The following is an 18,453-nucleotide window of genomic DNA, read 5'->3' on the forward strand; positions in this document are numbered from 1 at the left end:
CTGAACGCCAGCCCACGCTCTCACTTCCCCCGGGGGAGAAACCTTAGGCTGAGAAGGTCTCTCTCGGCCCTGAGCTGTGTCACCATGGGGGAGGCTGACACAGGTAAAGGGAAACTGTTTCCTTAACCCTTCACATGGGTCCAGGCTCAGATTTTATTCTGCTCAGCGGCGGGCAGGAATGTCCCTGACTCCTGGACTTCCAGAAAGGCACCGTAGTGAGGGTGATTCTCAAATTCTGTGTTTTTTGAGGGGAAGACTAGAGAACCCCTATATTGCCACTTTGATTGATTGCAAATACTTTTGAAAAGTAAAAGATAGATAACAGTTATGGATTTAAATGCGATATTATTTATGCCAAATGTTCTTCCTAACTTGTAAAAATATTATATAATAGCATGGCAACCCAGTAGTCCTTTGCTATTTCCTCTCATCATTTGGGTTTAGTTTTCCTTACTTCTCATGGTGCCTTTCTCTGCCCATACCTAACAACTCCCCCAGGCCCCTCTCTGTTCTCCATGTGGGCAGCACTCCCCGAACACACAGCTGTGGGACTGTGGGGCTGTGGGGAGGCTCGCACAGAGGCCAGCCTATGGGGAAGTTCACAAGTAGGAGAGGACTTTGTGTTTAAGTGAATGATTGTTTGTGGAGGCACCATATCAAGGGGAAGAGACAAGAACAGAAGCAGGAGGTGGAGCCAGAAGGTTCCTAGGATGGTGGATGAAGATAGGTGAGCTTGCAACTGGAGAAAATAAAGCACTGAACAAGGCACAAACAGGTAGACTAAGGCAGTTCTGGAGATATTGGAAGAATTTGGAAAGGCAGTGCCTTCTTTGGAGAGATTTACTTTTTGCATAGGACAGTACACTTCATTGTGCTAGGTATATCTCAATAAAATAAAATATCAATAATGAATGTATAGCTCTTTGGTTGAGGACATTTAGTGTAGTTCCAGCATTTATGTAATGGGCCAATGGTAAGATAACCAGAAGTTTCTAATAAGATTTGGGATGTTTTAAAGCAAAGCAATTTCAGATACTTGGTGACTCCTGGAATCCCTAAGAAAAGGGAACTTGCAGATCATCCTTTTCATATAACAGACACAATCTGTGGAGGGCCCTCTAAATGCTACAGTATCAGTGACTTTAAATAATTTAATCATTGAAATCTTGTTATCCTCCTGCCTGCAGGCTTTCTGAGATTGTAATTATGTTAAATGGAGAAAAAGAAATGGATTTGAAATTCGTGTGGACACAGACTTTCCTGGCATCTCATTGCCTTTCTGACTGAGGGCCTCATTACTCTCAGATTTCCTTGTCTTCCTTTCTTCATGCTTGGCAAGGGCCTCACAGTCTGAAACTATTGCAGGCAAGGTGAGAAGAGACCTGCTGAGTTCAACAAATCCGTCTAAACAGACATGAAAGTGCGTTTCAGAGTCCTTATAACAGAGCAAGGAAAGCACTGCTAGTGAGGAGACGGGCTTCTGACTTAGCACTGAACAACACATTTAGTATTAGCTACAGTCTGTGAGACATCAGATGAAGTTTTCTTAGAGTTTGTGGTACCTCAGTTTGGGGAACTTTTAGGATTGTTTTTACTTCTTATTATGAAAAATTTTGAACGTTTATAAACACAGAGAGAATATATAGTGAGCCCCTGTCTTAGGTCTGGTTCCCTGGAAACAGCCTCTGAAGAAGCAGTTTGGGTGCAGGTGACTTTCTGAGGAGAGCTGCCGGAATGGGACTCTGCCCGGAGTGAAGGAAGCGGCAGGGCAGGCGGAGAGATGAGCTGTAAGGCACTTTCAACAGCAGCCGTAGCCAATTACCCAAACGCAGGAGCTGGGGTGGTCAAGGATTCCTCCTGCCTTGAAACAAACATGGGGAGGGTGGGCATTCCATCCTCTCGTTCTCTGGTCATTGGATGTGGGCCGTCGTCATGGTGGGGGTGTGAGCCTGGACAAGCAGCACACTTATGCTAAGGGAGAAGCCTTAAGGGCCTCAGCTAAGAGCCTTCTCCAGCCACCACTCCCTGCCTCTGGGGTGGCTTGAGGGGAGTGCTGGGCATCGCACAACAGTGTCCACTACATCTACCCATCCCCAGCTCTACTCTGGTCAACCCAAGGCTTATCTTACGTTCTCTCTACCTCCACTCACTTCTCCCCCTTCTACCCCTTGGCTTATTTATTTTTTGTTTTTGACAACTTTATTGCAGCATAATTGATATACCATAAAATTCACTCATTTTAAGCATACAATGATTTTTAGTAAATTTACCAAGTTATGCAACCATCGTCCTAACTCAATTTTGGAACATTTCATCACCCTAATAGCATCCTCCCTTTTTAAAATTACTCCTAGATATTTCGAAGCAAATCACTTTAGTGAGATTTTAGTGCAATTAAGTTATTAGCTGCAGGAATCTATTGATAGGAATGAGAAAAGACTCACATTCATATGAGTGAGTGAGATACCATTTAACAGTTATTTGAGGTCACACAATCTAAGACTTTGGGAGAGGTAACTAGCTAAGGCTGTTTCCAGAGAAAGTGACTCCAACTCTCTTTGCTAAGTGCTTTATTCCCAGAGGTCATCTAAGAATATCACGTCTGACAAAGGCTCTGTACTTTATAGTTCTGCTTTATTCAAGAGCAGAACTGTATTAGAGACAGGGGGTTGGTTAAGTAGGTGTAGGTGAGTGCAAGACTGCAGGCAGTAAAAGAGGAGGGCTGTCTAAAAAAGGAAAAAGTAGCTCCAATGAGAGACTATCTTTGTATGTCATCAAAAAGGAGAGAAAGAACAAGTATGGAGAAGATGGAAATGTTCTATTAGTAGATTCTTCAGCTAAGGAGACCAAGACAAAGGGGAAAATTTCATTTGTTACATGGTCAAGGCAAAAAAAACAAACAAAAAAAACCCCGACTATTTTTAGGGTTGGTATAAATGCCTTTTGCAGATTTGTCATTCTGTTGATAAAAATAATGGGTCTAGACAAAGAAAAGGGAATTTTTTAAAATGATATATAATTCACCCTTTAAAGGTATTTTAGTATAGTCACAAGATGATGCAACCATCACCACTATTGAATTCCAGCACATATTCATCACCCCAAAATAAACTGTACCCATTAACAGCCAATCCCCATTTGATCTTCCCCCCAGCCTTTGGCGACCACTAGTCTACTTATTGTCTCTATAGATTTGCCTATTCTGGACATTTTATAAAAATGGAATCAAACAACAGGTGGCCTTCTATGTCTTGTTTCGTTCCCTTAGCATGATGGTTTCAGTGTGTTGGCAATGTTGTAGCCTGTGCCAGTACTGCCTTCTTTTTCATGGCCAAATAATATTCCATGCATGAATTATATGGGTAGGCCAGATGTTGTTTATTCATTCATCAATTAATTGATGGCCATTGGGTTGTTTCTGCTTTAGAGGTATTATAAATAACTAGAGGCCCGGTGCATGAAATTCATGCACGGGGACAGCAAGGGGAGGTGTGGAGGGGGCGTCCCTCAGCCCGGCCTGCACCCTCTCCAATCTGGGAGCCCTTGGGGGATGTCTGACTGCTGGTTTAGGCCCAATCCCTGCTGGTATTTATTTATTTATTTATTTATTTATTTATTATCATAAATTTTATTCCCAATGTGGGACAGATTCCCTCCATCCCTACAATGAGTCACATGCTGCCCTGGAGAGATCTAGGAGATTTTCCCACCACCTCCAGAATGCTGGGGACAAGGAACACTGCAGTTCCCTAGACAACTTACCTTCTCCTTCTCACTGAGATAGCTGCTCCCCACTAATTAGTCCTCTCATCTACTCATCCCTTAAAAAATAAAAAAGAGTGCCTTCACTATTAAAAAAAACAAAAATACAACATCTCAAGTATGGGTTGGAGGGCCCTGGGCTGGGACACCAGGTCAGGGATCACCGATGGAAGAGGGAAGGGAGCAGAGAAGGAGCTATCACTGTGTCTGCTGCAGCCTCCCTCCTGCTGCATCCTGTAGTAACTGCGTGTCCCCCTCACCTGCTGGCAACCGCACATTGCAGGCCACTACGCCCAGATAAGGCAGTTCTTCACTGATGACATGTGAGGGTGTTTCTCAGGGTCTGTGACATTGATGTCAGTTAGTTTGATGTTGAGATACTGATCTACAGAATGGAGGGTTCCACAGATGCGTGGTGCTTGCAAAGCTGCTGCTGGGAACCAGAAAGCGAGGGCCCCATGCAGAGGGCCGAGGCCCATAGAGCCAGAGCACCAGCCTGCACGTGGGGGAGGGTGGGGAGCACGCGGGAAGCTGCGAGTACTGAAGGAGAGCCTGTTCTGCTTGTTTTTAAACTCTAGTTATCACAGTGTGTGTGAAGCAGAAAGGAAGGCACCTTTCAAAAGATACTGGCAGCAAAGAAAGGTGAACATTAAAAACAGAACTGAAGTTCTATACTTGGGCCCGACAGGCGTGGCTCAGTGGTTGAGCATCGAGGTATGAACCAGGAGGTTGTGGTTGGATTCCTGGCCAGGGCACATGCTGGGTTGTGGGCTCCATCCCCAGTGGAGGGCATGCAGAAGGCAGCTGGTCAATGATTCTCTCTCATCATTGATGTTTCTGTCTCCCTCTCCCTCTCCCTTCCTCTTTGAAATCAATAAAAATATATTAATAAAATAAAATCAATAAAAACATATATTTTTAAAAGTTCTATGCTTGGGGATCTCAGTTCTGTGCCCCAGAAGCTTCATTCTTCATGCTCAGTGAGTAGGTTTGATGGCTATTCATTGCTGAGAGCCATCACTCACAGGCCTGAGGTTGCCCCTTCTGGTCTGGCACCTGGAACAGGCCTGCTCTGTTTTGTAAGACCTAGAATGACTGAAGTTCATAGTTATTTTTAAATGCCTCTTGTTACACATAAAAGTGAAAACATAAGTTACTGAATCTCAGATCTGTCCACTGGCGGCTCAGGAATCTTAGAAAAGCTGCTGGAAATTGAGGACGAAGTTGGAACAGTCGGTGAATTGCTTATAAATGTGACTCTTCCACTCTGGACCTTCCTACTCCTGTTCAGGAGAGGTCTGAGGAGGCCTCTGAGTAGACAGACATCTCTGAAAACACCCTCCCTCTTGTTTTTCTCAGCGTGCCTCTTCTACTCTTCTCCACTTCCTATTCATGTTCTACCTTGCTTTTATGTATAGAGAATGTTAAATGTCATCTTTGAACATGTTGCAATGATCACATTCAGTGTCATGTTGTGTCTTATTTCCCTCTGTGCTAAATGTGGAAGATGAATGTGTGAGTGCTAGAAAGGACAAAACTGGAAATCCATCAGCAAGAATTACTTTTGCCCTGTACGGGGACTATCACACATAAGAGTGTCCTAGAGGCTGCCTGACTGTGGCCGTGAGCGGAGGTTTTGTTATATCCTCACACGTGCAGCAATTTGAGTTGAGTGAGAAAGAGCAGGCATGGTGACTACTTACCTGGAATGTCTGGTGCCTGGTCTCTTTTGTTATCCTATATAAGAAAAGCCTAATATGCAAATCAACCGAACGGCGGAATGATCGGTGGAATGACCTGTCACTATGACAGGCACTGACTACCAGGGGGCAGATGCTCAATGCAGGAGCTGTCCCCAGCCTGCAGGCCCCAGGCCAGCCAAGGCGGGTGCCAGCAGGGGCCCCCCCAGTCGTCCTGCCAGTGGCCCTGCAGAGGGAGGCAACTGGTGGCGGTGGCATGGGGTGAGGCCGGTGAGCAGGTGGTGTCAGGCCAGCCAAAGCGGGTGCCAGTGGGCCCCCCCCCCCCCCCCCCCCCCCCCCCCCCCCCGCGTGAAGAAGACATTGCAGTGAATAATGGATATGTGTGCAATTACAAGGGGATGCTTTAAAATAGTTATTTATCGAAATACACAAATGACAACAAACCACCGTGCCCTAACTGCTTTGGTTTGTAGACTGCTTTGGGCTGTTTTGATCTGCTTCATTCAGTCCATGTGGCCATGTGTTGCCAGCAGTCACTCAGACCCTGAGGACCAGTCCTTCCTGACACTGCTCTGTATCTCTCACTAACTTGCCCTTTAGCCGATCATCCTAAATATTTTTACTTGATTTTTAAATGGATGATTATATAAATACACCGAAGGTTTCTCTTATTTAGATGCTTTTAGGTGTGACCTTCTATTGAGGGAAAGCTATAGGTGTTGTCTTCTCAGGGTCCCTGGGCAAAGCCAGGACCAGACAGATGGAACAGCCATTCATTGGGTTGGCCAGGGGCCCTAGAACCTTCTTCAGAGTATACAGTGCCTATTCATAGCAAAATAACAAAACCCAGAACAGAAGAGACCAAGAAGAGATATGATTAGTGACGCAAAGGTACAACATGCAAACCATTAGCAAGTTTAAATTGACTGGGAGAGTAGAATGGATGGATGGGTGGCTGAGTGGCTGGGTGGATGGATGGAGTGAGATGAAGGTAGAGAGAAAATTGGCTCAACTGCCAGTCTGCTAAACAGGGTGGGCTTCAGAACACTTCTGTTGTGTACTCCATAGCACACACTCTGAGGATTTGCATGATAGCTTAAGGATGCCATGCCCAACTAGATCCAGACCCCATTCACTAAGCATTTTTTGTGCAACATCTTATTTTATTCAACACACATTTAGTTAGCTTATTATATGTGCCAGGTACCATGCTAAACCCTGGGTAAACTAATTTCAGCAAAGAGGCCAACATTAACTCTGCCTTCCTGGCATTCATTGTCTGGGTAAGGCCGGAGCAGAGCAGGAGGACAAGCATTACACAGATAAATATGTCAATAATTAATAACATTAACTCTGCCTTCCTGGCATTCATTGTCTGGGGTAGGCTGGAGCAGAGCAGGACAAGCATTACACAGATAAATATGTCAATAATTAATTCTAAGTGGTGAGTGCTGTGCAGAAATAAAGGTGCTGAGAGCAAATGTAATGGCGGGGGTGAGGGTGGTGGTGGTGCTAATCTGGTCTGGAAATCATGAAAGTCTTCTCTGAAGTAGTGACATTCAAGCTAGGCTCTAAATGATGGGTAGGAATTAGATGTGAGGGTTCAACAGGTACAGGTGGCCCAGAGCTGGTGAGCCCTGCAGGGATCACCTGCGGTCATGCATCTCTGTCAGTGCTATTGACAGAAGGTAAACCTGGGAACTCCACAGACTTATTTAATCAACAAAGGCATTGAGCATTTTGCAAGGCTGACAATAGCAGGCAGTCTTTATTTTGCTCATGCTTTTCAAAGGCATTGTTTGACCTTCCTCATATTACCTAAGTGCACGTGCTCCCCCACACATCTGTTATGTGATTTTTAGTAAAGATCCTCTTGACTGAGAAACACTAGAAGGAATGTAAATACATGTAATGAACTTCCATTAAAGCTGTACAAACAAAAAGGAATTCAAAAGCACATTTGAGACTTGTCACGAAACTGGGGCCCTATCAATTTATTGTCAGATACTGAATCTCTGAGCATATGTGAAATTTCATAATTGCCCTCATTAGTTTTGAACATAGTCACTTATCCCAGATAGACGAAGATGTGCTTACAGCCAACTGGCAGTTCCCTACTTGGGAGTTACCAATTTGGTGGCCTATCTGTAATCAAGCTGTGTTCCTGGAGCTATTCCAGAGCCATCTCCAATCTCTTTCAGTTGTTACCTACTCAAAGAATGCAAATTTATTTTAATATCAGTAAAATTACAATAGAAAAATGTGTTGCCAAGTAAAATCTTCCTAATTGGATCTAATTGTGGGAAGGCTGATATGTAATCATCAAACAGTTTATTACAGAATATTTCCAAAAGTTATACTTAATACATTCAAGAGCACTGGTTATTATACAGCTCGTGCCGTCTGTGCTCTACCAGTAGGTCACTATTTGGAGCAAAGGCATGTCAATTAGTACGTCATTAACCTGGAATAACTCTGGAAATGTGCCTTACTAGGTTGAAAGCATTCTGATCTCCACCTTGCGAGTCCTCATTTTATAAGGTTATAGGAAGATATCTATTTAATGCAGAAGTCACAATACTAAATTGTACAATTATGTAATATGGCTAAAATTTTTCACCAGTTTCCATTCTAATCAAGTGCATGGACACCTGCACAAAACTCCAACCTGTCTGTGTGGAGCAGAGGGAAGAGCAGGGGGCTCTTCTGTCTGGAGAGCCAGAAGCCTTGTGTCACCCTGTGTCATCCTCCTCTCCTCCCAACTGCCTGTGCCTAGCAGCACCTTCACACCAATCCCTTGTCAATCAGTGGTTTGCTCCTGCCTCTGAGTTCCCCTGTGGAGAAGGGAGATGGGAACTGACATTTCAAAAACACTAAAGCATGCCAAGAGGCTTCCTAGGGATCTTCTTTTCATTGTCTCATGTAATTCTTAAAGCAGGTATAATTTCCCCTTTTACAGATGAGAAAAATAGGCTCAGAGACCTCAGTCCTGGGTACCCTTCTCTTCTCTGTGTACTCAGACATCTCCAATCCCAAGGTCTAATTGCCATGTTATATGCCAGTGACTCTCAGATCTCTACCTTCAGCCCTGGCCTTCATCTTGGCAAATACAAAGGATATTTCTTATTTGATCTCTCAGCAGCATTTGTCAGGGTTGACCAAGACCTCCTCCTTGATTTCCATGGCACTGCACTCTCCTTCTTTGCTTCCTGCCCGTCTCTTGTTGGATCCTGTGCTGGCCCATTCTCGTTTGAGCATTGGCATTCCTAGCACTCAGACACTTTCCTTTTATCCAGCTACACTCTCTCGGTGGTTGATCACGTCTAGTCTATAGGTCTTGCAGACCATCTACTACATGCTGATGACTTGTTCATTTTGAACTCTAGCCCTGATCTTTCCCCCTGAACTTCAGTCTTATATATATGGCCTACCTGTCTCTATCTATTGGGCATCTTGGACTTCACATATTCTACCCAAGACTCTAGATCTGTTATCCAATAAGGTAGTGCCAGGTGGATCCTTACATTAATCAAGCTTACCCATTTTTCAGAACTTCTTCCTCCCAATCATTACTTAGATAGCTCTTCCTGTCATCCTGAGAGGCCCTCTTGGAGTCCATTCAAAGATTAAATAATTTTTAAAGTCAGTTCTTCAGTTGCACTGGCCACATTTCAAGTGCACAATAGCCCCATGACTAGTGGCTACCATATCGATATTGCAGATAAAGAGCATGATCACCATTGCGGTAAGTTCTGGTGCTCACTGCTAGCCTAGTTGTTTTGAGCCCTCCAAACCTATTTTTCACCAGGGCCCCCTTTCAAATAATGTCATTGCCATCTACTTGTTACTCAAATCAAAAATCTAGGAGACAATCTTGATTCCTCTCCTTCCTGCATGCCCCATATCAGCATCATCTTGTCTACTGAATCTCCAATACATACCCTATGTCTGTCCATGTCTCTCTGACTCCAGTGTCCCCATCCTCTGTCACCTGGATCACTGCAGTACCTCCTCAGCTATGTCTGTCCATGTCTCTCTGACTCCAGTGTCCCAGGCTGAGCCACCATCCTCTGTCACCTGGATCACTGCAGTACCTCCTCAACAATCTGCCTGCTTCCACTCTTGCCTCAATAGCCATTCTGTACACAGCAGCCAGAGCAATCTCTAAAAACTGTAAGTCAGTCACCTGTCCTCTGGCTGAAAACCCTCCAATGATTTCTTACCAAATGTAGAATAAATCCATCCTATCTAAATCTTAGCTTCCATAATATCTTTATCCATGTGGGCTGTCATAACAAAGTATCATAAATCAGGGTGCTTATAAATAACTAAAATTTATCTTTCATTAGTTCTGGAACCTGGAAGTCCCAGATCAGGGTGCGAGCATGATTGTATTCTGAGCTTCCTTCCAGGTTGTAGGCTGCCAACTTCTCATTGTATCCTCACATGGCAGAAATAGGGCAAGCTAGCTCTCTGGCCTCTTCCTATAAGGGCACTAATCACACTCATGAGGGCTCTACCCTTATTACCTGATTACCTACTAAGTCCCCACCACCCAATACCATCACATTGGGGGTTACATTTCAACATATGAATTTGGGGGAGACACAAACATTCATTCCATAGCATATGTCCCTGCTTGATCTGGGCCTTGCTTTCTGTCAAACATTCTACCCATTGTCCAGCAAACTCCAGTCATTCTGACCTTTTTGGTCCCCAAACACCCTAAGTTCTGTGCTGTCCTTAGAACAAACTCGCCCATTTTCAGAACCTCTTCCCCCAAACTGTTACTTGGATAACTCTTCCCTGTCGTTCTGAAAGGCCCCCCTGGAGCCCATTCAAAGTAGCAGCACCAGGTACTCATCTCAGGTTTAAGTTCTCTGCACAGCATGCAGAACTCCTTGAGAGTTCCACATTTACCTATTTGTCTCTCTTCCTCCCCCACTGGAATATAAATCATAGATATTGGGGATTCTACTAGTATATGAATAATACATGTTTTGGCTTCTTGGATAACAAAAAACTAAAAATGATTCGCAATTATCTTTTTTTCCCTGGAATGTGAACAGGTGTTTTGACGTGGAAGAGATTAGCTGTTTTCTCTTGAAATCTTGATCATGTTAATCATTTCCTCACAAACCCTTTAGCCCTTTTTTCATGAGTAAAATTTCCTTATCGGAGTCTCAGCAAGCAAGTTTCCTAAACAAAAGTAAAGCCTTTAGTTCTTTCTTATCCATCATTTTGGCTATAACCACACTTTTCCTGGCCAGTCTGGAGGAGCAGCTGGCTGGGAACTGAAGGGTGTGGTTGGAAAGCAGGAAGAGAAGATGATTCTAAGGAGTCACTGGGGCCTCACCCAAAGCAATGAAAGTTGTTACCTTGGTGGATGGAAACCTCTGCACACTGCAGAGCTAGCCAACATGGTTTTGTTGGAATAAATTTGCTTTTCTGAGCACACCTAAGGGCGTCAGGAAGTCAGCAGGACTGAGAATATAAAAGCAGTGGGCCTCTAGGATGGCACTGCAGACCTTCATTGGAAGGCAGCATGTACACCGTGGAAATGACCTTGTTCCTAGATGTCCCTCACCCCACACCCACATATATCAAAGGCAACACTCTCAGTAGCCTCTCTTTCAGAAATGGGTTACCATTAGATATCAAGTGGCTTAGAATTTACTATCATCTGATGCAGCCCATTCAGGCTCCACTGCTTGGTTTTCAGAATCAGAATCCTTCAGGATCTGACTTCACCAGTTGCATTTTCCAGATAAGTCTGGTTTCTTTGCTACCTTGTTCATTCCTGCTTTCAACTCTTCTCCCTGCCTATCATATTCTCCCTCCTCATGCCTATCTCACAGCCAACTTCCTTCAGGACGCAGCTGACATTTTTATGTAATCCAGTGAGGATTGTGCTGGACTCAGAGACACAAAGGAAGTTAAGGCGCCTCCGTCAGGAAGCCTCCTCTAACCACTGCTTTCTCCCTTCTTCAGTGCCCTGTGGTCATCATCTGGGGTCACAGCTTGGAAAGTCAATGGTCACTGTTGTCTATATTGTCAACCTGAGCTTCTTTTGTAGCCCCCAAATACAGACCAATACTGCATGCCAAGCAGGAAGCTTACAGAAAGAAGGTGCTCACTGATCTCTTTCATCGACTGAATTTCTCTAAAGAGAGTCAGTTCCCCAAAAACTCCTTTTATGATCATTCACATTTCTAGGCCTTACTTGCCATTGGGCTTTTCCCCACTTAACTAAATGCTTACTGCTTCACCTTTAAGACAGCCCATAGTCCACCCTAGCTGGGTAGCTCAGTTGGTTAGCATGGCATCCCAATATGCCAAGGTTGTGGGTTCAATCCCCTGTCAGGGTAGATACAAGAATCAACCAATGAATGCATAAATAAGTGGGACAACAAATTATGTTTCTCTCTCTCTCTCTCAAATCAATCCATCAGGCATACTCACCTTCTCCTGCCCCTGTGCCCTGGGCCCCTTCTAGGTGTCCTATGGGCTTCCAAATCACTTTCACTTCCCCACTCCTTATGCTGGACCCCTCTACTGTGTTTAACTTCTCTGTGTACCTTAGTAACCTCCACCCCTCTCCCCGGCCTGATAGAAGATTATTTGACTTGGCGAATTTAAAAAATGCACAGTGCAAAAAAGTTTTCCCCCAACGAACCTCAAAACTATATTAGAAGAGAATGTACATTCAAAGGTACACTGCACGAACATGGAAGGTACTTGATGTTGCCCAGTGTATTCGTTTGCTCAGACTGCCATAGCAAAATGCCACACAATGGAGGACTTAAACAACAGAAATTTATTTTCTCACCTTTCTGGCAGCTGGAAATCCAAGATCAAGGTTTCAGCAGGTTTGGTTTCTCCTCAGGCCCCTCTCCTTGGCTTGTAGATGGCTGGCTGCCTTCTCGCTGTCTTCACGTGGTCTTTCCTCTGTGTGCGTGCATCCCTGGTATCTCTCTCATAAAGACACTACTCATATTGGAGCCATATGACCTTATTTAACCTTAATTACCTCTTAATGGCTCTATCTCCAAATATGTTATAATTTCAACATATGAAATTGGGGGGAGAATGCAATTCAGCCCCTAACACCCCAGATATTGAGAAGACAAAACAGCCAGAATCAAAGCATACTGGAACACAAGGAATTAAATTGATCTGGTCTATTAAAAGAAGAGGCATGTGTTTGTGTTTTGGAAATTTCTGAACAGATTGAGGCCTGGAAGATATTGTGAAACTGAATTCTAAGAATAAAGATATTTTTATTATTGAAGTAGGATTTATTGAAGGGGAAAAATATTGAAGGCAGAGATTCCATGAAATAAAGCTTTAATCTTCCCAGAGTGGAGGGGGAGTCCCCCCAGGAGCAGAGTGTACGGATGCCAAAGCCAAATGAAGTAGTGAGGATTAAGGGTAAGGGCCTGGGAGACAGGCATGGGAGGAGGAAGATCCCAGGGCTGCCAAGTTGGGACTTGATTGAGGGAAAGACTGAGAAGATAGATTATTTCTCTCTATAGGCTGGGTGAAAAAAATATACATATCTGTCATCTGGGCCTTGAAGTTTCACATTGGAAAATCCTTTGCTTGTAACCTCTCTTAATCACAACCTGCATATTTCAAGAGTACCTTCCCCTTAGGACTAAATAAATGTAAATAGGGGAGATGGTTCTTAGCAAACACACATTTATAACCAGCCTAGCTCTGGGGCACATTAAGACCACATTGCTCTTGTATTCGTGTCACCCGGTTCTATTATTCTTTTGCTGCCTGGTTATGTGAGCCTTTGTGAATTTAAAGGCATGTTTGCTGTAACACTGCTTTTTTATTATCCCAGCATCACTGCTAATAATTCTCAGACTGTTCCGTCTGAAATTAACAACACAGTGCTGTACTCTTTGGCCCTATAGGGGAGAAAAACATTTTACTCAACCCGTTTAGGGTCCTTGGTGGGGTCTGAATATTAAGCTGACAAAGACATATTAACAGGAGAAAAGTATACACACTGTATTGAGTTTTTACATGTACTTGGGAGCCTTCACACGAGAATGAAGACCTGAAGAAGTGACTAGAGCAGGAAGCTTTATACCTTATAGACAGATAATACATTTGTGAAGAATTGAGAAGATAAAGGGATTTGGAGCAGGGGTAGTAACTGATGAAGAAGTAACTAGGAAGATAATGGTGAGATAATAAGGTTTGTTTGCCAGTTTTTCTGGTTTTGTCTCTGGGCTGGTAAAAGTCTGTCTCCAATACAAAGAGAATTTATTTATTGCCTTTAGACAAGTGGTGGTGGGGGCGGGGAGCTTTCTCTGCTTCTTAATTGTCTTTAGCTCAGAATAATTTTTATGTCAAAGAGGCATATTTTGGGGTGACATATGCTGGTTTCCTTCAGCCCTCATTTTATTTTATTATATCTAATTTCTAGAGAAATAGATTTTGGACCCCAGTTTTCATTATTGGCACAAGGACTATCTTGTAGTGAATATGTGGAGGATATTGTTATAAGACATAAAACATTTTAAGTTAAAATTGGCAGTAACTTTTAAAGTAAGAAGATGATACCTATCAAAATTAGATGGGGAAGTTCAAGTGCATGTAAAGAACAAAATGGTTTGCAAAGGCAGGTTGTTCTAAATCAATGTCAAAGTTTGACTTGAGAAGAGTAGAGAATTTTTGAATCATGTCTTTGTCTTCTCCCTTAATCTATATATATTCTAATGCTTTGCATTTTTTTAAATTTAGGACTCCATGCACACAGGAAGCTTGCCATAGAAGGATTAGAGAGTAACCTGTCTTTCAGATCAGCAGCCAACCAACCATGGTCTCTAGGCCTAGAAATTAGACATGTCCCTCACAAGTCCAAACTTATTTCCTCATTAGTGATTCTGGGATTCTGGTTGTTCACAAGCAGTTTTGAAAATGAGTGGTTGTCTAGTTAGCTTAGGCTGCCTTAACAAAATACCAGAGGCTGGGTGCCTTAACAATGGAAATGTACTTCTCACAGTTCTGGAGTCTAGAGTCCAAAATTGAGGTGCTGGCCAATTTGGTTCCTGTTAAAGGCTCTCTCCCTGGCTTGCAAGCAACCGCCTTCTCACTGTGTCCTCACATAGGAAGGAGGGAGGGAGGGAGGGAGGGAGGGAAGGAGGGAGAGAGAGAGAGAGAGAGAGAGTGAGCGAGTGCGCACTGGTCTCTCACCCTCTTCTTATAAGGTCACTAATCCCATCATGGGGGCCCCATCCTCATGACTTAATCTAAATCTAAGCACCCCCAAAGGCCCCCACCTCCAAATACCATCATTTTAGGAGTTAGGGCTTTAACACATGAATTTGGGGAAGGGGGAGATAAACATTCAGGCCTTTGCAATGAATGCTTAAGGAGATTTTGAAAAGCATAAAGTGATTTGCAAATTTAAGGTATTTTTATTAGTACTCGTTACATTTTTTATTGGCAAGTTTTTAAACATTTCCCCAGTTCCTTGGTTTCTAAGGAAACCAGATTTTTTCTGAGCAATGTTCAGAAAAATAAAGATCTGGTGCAATTTGAAATTGAATAAGGGAAATAGCAAATGTGCAGAGAATTGGGACTCTGTGACAATACATACTACAGCAGTATCTTACATTTCAACTCTGAAGCTCCAATTCTTACTGTATTGCTACCCTATTGCAGTGTGTAAATATTATTATTCAATAGAATATATTAACACCTTATAGATTACATAGCAGAAAAGGGAACTTTGAGAGAATGGGAAGCAAGAAAGATCAGTTTTGAGGGAAGGAGACGACCTAGCAGTGTGGGCCATGTAGGACTAAGGTGGGGTGGGATGAGGAAAGGGTGAACAATCTTCCCTGAGGTCCTCCAGCAGCTTTCAGAGCAGAGGAGTGAGTAGCAGGCATACGAGTGGTAAGAAAGCACTGGAACACTCGTACGCCATGCCATTATTGGAGGGTGGGCTGATGTTAGAGAAATAGGAGGGGCACAGTCAAAACAGACTTTCCTCCTTCATAGCTAATGATGCCTTGATTGGCACCAACCATGCACAGCAGCTGGCATAGAATGTTGAATGAATAGTCAAATAAGTGATTAAGTCAAGTGAATGTACCCACTCACCCTGCCCCTGGCAGCAGTACATCTCCTGCCCTACATCCTCAAGCTCTGCAGAGTTTCAGACATTGAAACTCATTGGAAGAAGGTTCTAGAAAAAAAGAAGACTGGCGAGAACCTGGTGTCAGTTGCCAGGAGGGGACATTTTGGGATTTTGGTTTACCTAAGGAGGGATTGTTTAAACAACATAATCACCAAAATGTAGTTTCTCCCCAGTTGTTTCAATTTCTTTTCACTCTTTCGATTGCTTTTTATTTCTCCTGAGCATCTTCCCTTTCTTATGTAGATTGCATAGTTTGCTTTGGAAACAAGACATTATCCAAGTACAACATCTCTTGGAATGACCCTAGATAACACATAGGCCTTTACAACTGCAACTGTGTTTCGGTATCTGTGGTTTAGTTATTGCACATTAATTGCCATGACTTGCAGGAAATGAATCATAGCCTTGAGTGTTTGTGAATGTGTGTGTGGTGTGGCCAGAGCATGCCTTAACTCTATTGAAGCTGTAGAAGTTATTTATGAAACTTAATATTTATGCCCTTAATATTTCAAATAAATCTTTTTCATTTTGAATTTGGAAAATTTGTTTCTTTTTTATAGAAAAAAAAAATAGTGTTAATATATCTCTTGAAGCTAATTTCTAAGATGGCTTAATTATTTGAAAGAAGTACTGTTTTCTTAGTGAAGTATATATTCTAAGACCTGGAAGGCTAAGGTGTTAGTTGAGTTATTTCTATTTAGAATTGTATAGTTCTGTTATTTTGTTAAACTCAGAGTAGCATCAAATATCAAAATGAAAGGGTCTATGGAAGTTGTTCACCAGGCTTTTTGACCTTTTTCAAAAAGCTCTTTCTTTGTCTAGGCCCCTCTTTTTTTAATGGATAGTTTTTATTGTTTACAGTATTAGAGATGTCTCCTGTTTACCCCTCTTTTCCCCCATTCTCCCAGCCCCTACCCACTTCCCCAGATCTTTAATAATATGAAAAATATATTTAATGCAATCTGAAATTCAAAGCAAATTAACATAAAATATTATCACCAAAGGCGGTGTAGTGGGGAACAAAGCAAAGCAATGTAATAGAGTATAATTTTCTTCCCCCTTTTCTTTGTAAATCACATGTGGCTTTCAGGCTCTGATACCAGCCTCCGAGAACATCCCCCTAACCTCTGTTGGAAATAGTTGACTAGATTAACACCCTCATTTTACAGATAAAAAGACTGAGGTTTAAAGACTCAAGGAATGCTCACACACTCAGCATATTAGGAGCATAACTCGGTCAAAAGCCCAGACATCCTGCTGGCTGCTCCATGCTTTGTCCACAGCACCCCCCACCTGGGTCCTTTAAGGATACTGTCTGTGTGAGGGAGACATCTTTGCCAGCATCATCTCCCTGTATCTGATGATGCTGACGTTTCTGAAGGTTATCCTGACTTTACATTGTCACAGCAGCAAGGAGGCAGAGGCCAGGAGAGACCTGCCAAGCCTGGCTAAGTCTGTGGGTCCTGGCTTATTTTTATTTCCTTTATTTCACTCTGGACATTTGTACCACCATAACATAGAAACACTTCCTTAGTAGAGCTACTGGAGAATAGAGGGGAAAAAATCTCTAACTCTGAAAATGGATTCATTTATGAAATAAAATTTGGGTCTTTTACCATATTTAAAACCTTTACTCATGGTTGTCCCTGAATAATTCAACAGCTCCTCTCAAACTTCTCATTTGTTCCTTTTTTTTTTTAACAGTGTGTCCGGTGGAGAGTTGTTTGATCGAATAGTGGAGAAGGGATTTTACACAGAGAAAGATGCTAGCACTCTGATCCGCCAGGTCTTGGATGCTGTCTACTATCTCCATAGAATGGGCATCGTCCACAGGGACCTCAAGGTGAGGCCATTGCTTAGCAACATCCTTCAGCTGCTCTCCAACTCATAATGCACCTGTCCAAGAGGATTGGTTCCAGAGGAGGGATGGGGTTGCCTTGATGTAGATATGGGTGGAATAATGGTGGGCATTTGTGTACTGTTAGTCATCTGGACCTTTGTGACTCAGAAGTAGCTTGAAGGAGGATGAAGATGAGTAGGGCTGGCCACGGCCTGGGAGATTTTATAGTCATGCTGCCAAAGGGCAACCAAGAGGTACATTACGTATTGATTGAAGTCTATCTAAAAGGTAATTTTGCCCTAACCGATTTGGTTCAGTGGATAGAGTGTCGGCCTGTGGACTGAAGGGTCCCAGGTTCAATTCCGGTCAAGGGCATGTACCTTGGTTGCGGGCACATCTCCAGTAGGGGATGTGCAGGAGGCAGCTGATCGATGTTTCTCTCTCATCGATGTTTCTAACTCTCTATCCCTCTCCCTTCCTCTCTGTAAAAAATCAATAATATATATATATTTTTTAAAAGGTAATTTGTTTAAGATGTGTAGGACACAAAGACCCTTCTTCCAGTGCAGTTCTCCAGTCTTCTCCTTATTGCATCTCTGTTTCAGTACAATACGCTATATGAAAAAAAAAAAAGGAGAGAGTGGGTAGAGGGCAGGAGATGAAAGAGAAGGGAAATGGAAGGTTATCAGGAAAGACAGCGATTACAGCCTCTACAATGTCCTGGGTTCCTTTCTTATCTTTTCCTTGTGGGGCTTTGGCATCCTTGCCCTTCACTTAATAGCACTGAAGGACCTGGGCCATACTTGGGCACCTTGGAAATACATTCCTCCCCAGGTCTATGTCAATACCAAAGGGCAGATAACGAACATATCATTTTGAGGAACAGTACAGTTAGCATTGTTGACCCAAGGTTGTAATGTGGCTTCATCTACAGCAGCTCCAGGTCTAACCCCCAGCACTCACTGCATCCTTCCAGGTAGAAATTCTAC

At 43.1% G+C, this 18,453-nt stretch overlaps 1 protein-coding gene across 1 annotated transcript in view; it reads left to right on the forward strand.

The window, feature by feature from the left end:
• CAMK1D (calcium/calmodulin-dependent protein kinase ID) overlaps nt 1-18,453 on the forward strand; it is a 412,726-nt gene that overhangs the window by 337,627 nt on the left and 56,646 nt on the right. Inside the window, exon 6 of the mRNA XM_005876600.2 lies at nt 17,329-17,467. Coding sequence (XP_005876662.1) covers nt 17,329-17,467 — 139 coding nt within the window. The remainder of the gene's footprint in view (nt 1-17,328; nt 17,468-18,453) is intronic.

Source organism: Myotis brandtii, unplaced genomic scaffold (assembly GCF_000412655.1).
Source record: "Myotis brandtii unplaced genomic scaffold, ASM41265v1 scaffold49, whole genome shotgun sequence".
NCBI classification, from domain to species: domain Eukaryota; kingdom Metazoa; phylum Chordata; class Mammalia; order Chiroptera; family Vespertilionidae; genus Myotis; species Myotis brandtii.